Genomic DNA, 6,462 nt, shown 5'->3' with positions numbered 1-6,462 from the left:
GTGTGATATTTTTTTTTTCGTGTTAGCCTGTGTACATATCTTGAAGCCTCTTATATTTTCTTTTTTGGCGAAAGTATTTGATCTGAAGCTCTTACGGATTCCTTCACTGATGTTGCACATAGTGAGTTTGGGTTGTTGTTGTGGTTGGCCCTTTATGTTAAGGTCAACTGTATTGGAGACTCATTTATTTGCATAATATTTTCATTTTATTGTGTTTGTACTAAGGATAGTGTTACACCTGATTATTGCTAATAATCTTTTGATGGTCTGTGGGGTTAAAAGCAATGCACATTGTCATTTGAGTATTTGGTAGTATATGACATATATTAATATATGGTTGGCCAAAATTTGGAGTTGCTGCATTTTTAGTTTTCTCCCTTTGTTTTACAGCTAGCATCAATTCATTTCATTGTATAGTTTAGGTGTTTTTTTTTTCATTTTCTTCTTTGAAATCGCTGACATGTTTGTTTTTTTTTCATTTATAAAATTTTTCCGTTCATTTATTTTACATCTTTTATGACCTTTGTTTCATCAACTGACACGGTGCAAGTGATGAGCGGTCGAATTCTTTATGTGCAAAGAAGTTGGCGAGCTAATAATCTTACATTCATGCCTCTTTTTTTACAAAATATTATTTCATATGGTAGTATATAATTCTAAAAATGATTTTATTGTTTCTTCCAAAGACCAAATGTTAGCCTATAATTCGAGAAATGCAATAAAATATTAATACTTTTATTAATCAACACATTCTAGAAGAATTTTATTTTTACTCTTAAAGAATGAATTCTAGTTCTTAAAGAATTCACAATGCCTGATGGTGGTGGTTTTCGATAATGAGATCTTGACGGGGACATTTTTATGCAGGTGAATGGAAGAATATGACGGTGGTGCATGCGGTAACAGACATCAATGAAGAAACAACCATCGACACCCTCCTACTTAGACCAACAAACAACCACCACCAAAACACAACCCATGTTCATTGCCATCTTTTGCATATATTATTTTAGGATGGTTATTCTTTTATAATTCATATTCTTTTAGAATGTATTTTACTCTTCAAGAATTTTCTCACATTTCTTTCAAGAACGTCTGTTATTCCTTTTTCAAGAATGTATTTTATTCTTTCAAAAATATTACTAGTATTATTTATTTTTTTAAGTCTTAAAGATTGTACTTGTATCATATTTTGAGACTGTATGAAATTTAGTTTTATTCTTTAAGAATACTTCTGATTTGTGAAATTCATTTTAATTCATTCTTAACACATCATATTTTTTGAAGAATATTTAGAATTTAGTAGACAATGAATATAATTAAGATTTATTCTTTAAGAATGTCTATTATTATATTTGTAATTTGTAATAAGAATTCTTAGTATTTGATGTAAATCGTTGTTTTTCAAAATATATATTCGTATTCATATTCTTTAAGAATGTTGATTTTACAAAATATATTCTGAATAAAAGAACTATAAAAGTTCATAAGAATAAACTGGATAACAAATGTGAGTGCGTTGATAAAAATCGTATTCCAAAAAATCTAATTTAATTTGAAAATATTGAATATATTCCAAAATTTCATCTCGACTTTTATTAATTAATTTGAATTAGTTGCCTAAAATATAAAAAAATATTAAACTTCTCTCTTAATAAAATTGTTAAATTTGCCCTATTAATTAATTAAGTCAAATTATATAGTAATTGCTATTCCATGATAATAATATGTATTCAAAAATCATAACCATTTATTCATTTTAATCTAGAGGTCACAATTTGGTTATATATTCAAACAATATTTGTAATCTACATTTAATCCTAACCATTAAAAAAATACTGGAAAGTTATATGTTTTTTGGTCAATTTTGGTCATCAATTTTTAACCATTTTGACACTTTTACTCATTGGAATCAAAATTTTTATATTTTTTAATAACCTTTTAATATTCAAAGTTTAGCCACAACATTTTAAAAAATTAACAATTTTGGTCCTTTTTCTAAAAACTTGCTAATTCCACCCTTTAAATTATTTAGGCATTTTCAAAAAAATACCCACAATGAAGCTCGGGTTTTTCCGCTAGTTTTAGTGATAAAAAGATAGTTATTATACTTGAAACATTACAAAAACCTCAAATAACATCCAAGTTTATGTTATAACTTTTTGGGACAAAAATTAAAAACAAGCTAGGACCAAAAATGTAAGCGACTCTAATGAATACATAAGGCTCAAGTGAAATTATAAGGCCAATCTCGACTCGTTAACTGAATCTAATAAAAGCTCAAACATTATGCAAAAAACATGCTATGAGTCACAGTAAATAAGAATTATATGTTGGTTGAAAACAATGACATGACATCATCAAACAAAAGACGTTCTAGCTAGCTAAATTTCTAACCACACCACCCCTCCCTCCCTCCCTCGGACTTTTGGGGCCGGGCCATACAAGGAGTGGGAGATGGATGCTGCCTGTGCCCTGTTAACAACTTTTTTTGTTTTGGTTTTAAAATGTGTTCCTGTCAATAAGAATCACAGCCAGCCACTGTTACTTTGTTGTACAGATTTGGTCAGTAACCCTCTAACAACCAGACAGCATCACCTGTGTTACCAGAAACACACACACACACACACTCTAAGTTTAAGCAAGCCTCCTTCTCAAATAAGTCATCTAATAATCTCAAGTCTTACCCCCACACCACAATAGTACAATACTACATCAGATCAGCATGTAACATCTCGAAATAGCCGTTTTATTTCATCATAAAACCATCTGCACAAACACACACACACAAGGATATGTCATATGATAGTAACTTATAAAAGAAAGCAACTGAAAAACGGAGACTGATGGACTCACTTGCAAAGAAAAAGAGGTTTTCGTCTATCACTGCCTCTTGCCCTCAAACGAGTTCTAACAGCGTTTTCTTCAGAGAACTTGCTTGGAGGAAGAACCTCACATGGCCCATGAATCAACCCAGCCAATAGTGTGCTTTCATGATTCGATTCATATACCTAAACCAACATAATACAACATTACAACTCACTCACATCATTTATAACCCCTTTTTTCATAACCAAATTCCTCCAATAATTAATTAACTCATGCTCATGCTCATGCATGGGTAATAATGAACTAATGATGTCATTTTACCCTTGCATTGCAAAAACCAAGGCTATGAATTTGGCCAGTTAAGTCATTCTGTCCAAATTAAGTCAAAAAAGAATTATGTTACCTCATTGGTTTCTGGTGCACATGGGCGACCAACACCCTCAGGCAAATCATCAGGAAAAAAACACCGAGCCACAGTAACACACTTCTTTTTCGTCTTTTCATCTTCCCACATTTCCTACAACAAACAACAAACTTATATATATAAATAAATATCACATATTATATTTAATTTACCCAATTCTCTTTTCCTTTTTTTTTAGTACAGACTACAGACTCTATCTACTTACTTGTAGTTTATTAGGCAGATATTTATTGCCAGGGGAGCTGAAAAGTGCATAATCCTTTAATGCATATGAAGTTCCATTGATGCAACAAGACTGGTAATACGTTTTTCCATCGATTTCTTTTACCACATCCCCAACCCATTCAACTTCATTCATGGCTATGCTACTCAATAAAGGGTCCTCATTTTCACCAACCACAACATCATGAGTTTCACTTTTTTTAACAGGATCACCTTCTTCACCCTCCTTAACTGAACCATTAACACCAGCTTCTAAGCTTTGTTGTCCACTATGTGAAACTTCTTGGACATTACTACTGTTTTGAGACTGCTGTGCAAGAGCATCTGTCTGTGTATGGTTATCACCTTGATGATTTTCAAAACTGGTAACTGCTTCCAGATTAGCAGAAGGCTGTGGTGCTGACAGCATTGCAAACTTCTCTTCATTTGATCTTTCAACCAAACAAGACTTGTCATTTCCACTTTCATGTTTCTCGTTTTCTACATCTGTCAGTTTACTGTTGGTTTCACCAGAAGCAGTTTGTGAAACATCAGAGATCCCATTTGATTTCTTATCTAAAGATGGCTGATCTGTTAGAGTATTTGAAGATAACTTTGGTGTGCTTATGTTTCTCATAACACGACCATATTTAGGGGGAAGAGGTTTTCCATTGCTTATGGTCAAACACTTTGCACAATGCCACTCCTGCCACTCACCTCTAGGGATGGATTTTGGATTACAATGTAGACACCTCAAGTGATACCCTCTTTCACAAGCATCACATACAAGTACAGTATCCACATCATTGATTGTCCCCTTGCACATTTGACAAGTCAAAGCCTTGGTCATGTAATCCCTTGAAGGAGGTGTCCATGTGGGATGATCTGGCAGATGCGGGTGTAGTAACTTTTGAACAATTTTACTAACTTCACTGTGTGTGTCAGTGGCAGAAGGAGGTTGAATGAAGTTCATACGATGTGGGACATGATTCGTGTTCATAGGAGTAGGTGTTCCTTGAGTGATGAATGGTTTAGATGTAATTACATGACTAGATGAGCCATCTGCCTTTACTTTATCAGATCCAGCTTTAGCAAAAGAAGCAGCTTGAGGCTGCATAGACCATGATGGAGTTTTCCCTGTCATGTGATCTCCAATCACTGCATTTAGGATGCATGCTATGAATAATTTATGAATCAAGAAACTGAAAAGAGTAAAAGATGTTACCTTGGGACTGTGATGTATTATAAGAACCATTTGCACCTCCATCTATTCTAAAATGTGGTCTTTCAGCTCGAGGCACTGACAATGAAGAATCTCTTCCCATATGTATGACATTGGAGACACCAGGTCTTACCTCGCTTGTGGGCAATTGATAAGGTAAAGCTCGTGTGTTGGATGCAGAAGCATGAACCACGTTTGAAGGATTCTGGAAGCTTCCGGAAGAAACAGGTGTGTGATTTGTTTTATCTGATGGAAACATCCTTACAGACGCCCCACGGTTTTCAGTAGCCCCGCTTATGTTTGATTGCAGTCTTGGAGGTGTATACATATTGGAATGTAATGGGAAAACCTCAGACTTTTCCATCTAATGGAAATGCAGAATACAGAAGCTTATATCAGCAAAAAAAGAAAAAACAACATGTGGCAACTATACAACAACATCAAAATCAGGTAAAGAAGTTTCGAGGAACTCAATTTTAGCAATTAAACATCTGTAACTTAAAGGTAGAAGCAAATATCAGAATGGAACCTCACCTTTTGCTTTGTAAGCTGCAATTTCTCAGCAATCGACATCTTTGGAGGCCGAATCCCTAACCTCTGTTCCCTCAATCTATTAAGACCAAGATCCTCAATTACTGACCCAAAAGCATCCCTAGGAAAAATATCTTTTGGAGCAAATTCTTTACAAACATCAGCTAATTTCTCCCTCGCCTCAGCCATCATCTGCACCTCCACCGCCGTTGGCTTCCTACCGCCCCTCATCTTCCCCATAGTAGCCAGCACCAACACAATCTCAGCCACCTTCTTCACATTACTCGCCAGCCCAACATCAACACCTCCTCCTTTAGCCTTCTTAATGCCCAAATCTCTATCAACACCATTCTCCAGCGGTCTCTTCTCGCCTACGGTCTCAGATCTCATCTCCGATAGATCCATAGGCTCTCCAACAACCGTATTATCCATCGATCACTGACCCACCACCATAAAACACGTTTTTCCTCCGTTTTTTGAAGAAAAACACCGGGAAAACACCAAATTTTCGTCACAAACCTGCATAAAGGATCAAGATTAGATGCCATAAGATGTGGGAAAGGCGAAAGAAACCCTAGAGGGAGGGGGGAGTCGGAAAGGAGAGGGGTTTATGATTTGAAAATAAAATTCGGGAAAAGATCGATTAAATGAAATACCTTTTGGCGGGTTTGTAATCGAATATAATCGGGGTTTTGGTCTTTGGGCGAGGAGTCTGGGGGCCAAAAAAAACTTCGAGCAGGGGAGTCAGGGAGATTGAGAAGAGAAGAGAGAGAGAAATATAAGGTGGGGTTTTCTTCCATTTTATTACTCCCAATTATCGAATACCATTATTAATGTTTAATATTAAAATTATTAATTAAGATTATACTCTTTTATAAAAATAAGATTATATCCCTTAACATATAACATTAACGAAAACCAAGTTAATTGATGGTGTATTTGTTTTTTAGAATGACACGTTCATTTTTTATTTGATATAAAATAATTATTTATTGTATATTTTAATATAACAAAACATGTTATAAAATATAATGTCTGGATATTTTACGATTTATATAAATCAAATCATTGCCTTTTATTATTTGAAAAAAAAATATGATTATATGTAAAATTATTTATAAGAAAAATAATATTTTTATATATTATACACTATTAAAAATCAATTTAACTTAATATATTAAATTATATATTTGTAATCACTTTTGATAATAAAACCAAAATGTTAGTTTTCAATAACTCCAATTATTTTATATAA

The 6,462-nt window shown here is 33.8% G+C and overlaps 1 protein-coding gene across 2 annotated transcripts; it reads right to left on the bottom strand.

Moving 5' to 3' along the window:
* Positions 1-2,264: 2,264 nt before the first annotated feature.
* LOC145048911 (uncharacterized) lies at positions 2,265-5,992 on the bottom strand. Of its 2 annotated transcripts, none has more exons than XM_078997561.1 (8): positions 5,864-5,992; positions 5,211-5,726; positions 4,680-5,040; positions 3,459-4,612; positions 3,233-3,346; positions 2,857-3,011; positions 2,688-2,769; positions 2,265-2,598 (listed from the first exon to the last, which is right to left on the bottom strand). In XM_078997561.1, the coding sequence occupies exons 2-7, from the start codon at positions 5,637-5,639 to the stop codon at positions 2,721-2,723; spliced, it is 2,262 nt and encodes a 753-aa protein (XP_078853687.1). In that variant the 5' UTR covers positions 5,640-5,726; positions 5,864-5,992; the 3' UTR covers positions 2,265-2,598; positions 2,688-2,720. The 2 variants fall into 2 exon arrangements, with proteins under 2 accessions (XP_078853687.1, XP_078853688.1); XM_078997562.1 differs by having other exon boundaries at positions 3,459-4,591.
* Between the last annotated feature and the right edge of the window lie 470 nt (positions 5,993-6,462).

Source organism: Lactuca saligna, chromosome 5, assembly GCF_052625555.1.
Source record: "Lactuca saligna cultivar CGN05327 chromosome 5, ASM5262555v1, whole genome shotgun sequence".
Taxonomy (NCBI): Eukaryota; Viridiplantae; Streptophyta; class Magnoliopsida; order Asterales; family Asteraceae; genus Lactuca; species Lactuca saligna.
The sequence above is the reverse complement of the archived record's forward strand: the minus strand, read 5'-3'. Positions and strand labels throughout refer to the sequence as shown.

What these genes read in the sequence shown, in the direction of transcription:
- LOC145048911 (XM_078997561.1), bottom strand. Translation starts at nt 5,639, where the DNA reads ATGGATAATACGGTTGTTGGAGAGCCTATGGATCTATCGGAGATGAGA. An exon ending in ATCTGCCTAATAAACTACAA is followed by an intron (nt 3,347 to 3,458) that starts GTAAGTAGATAG and finishes TGTTTGTTGTAG; the next exon opens with GAAATGTGGGAAGATGAAAA. An exon ending in GTGCACCAGAAACCAATGAG is followed by an intron (nt 3,012 to 3,232) that starts GTAACATAATTC and finishes ATGTTGGTTTAG; the next exon opens with GTATATGAATCGAATCATGA.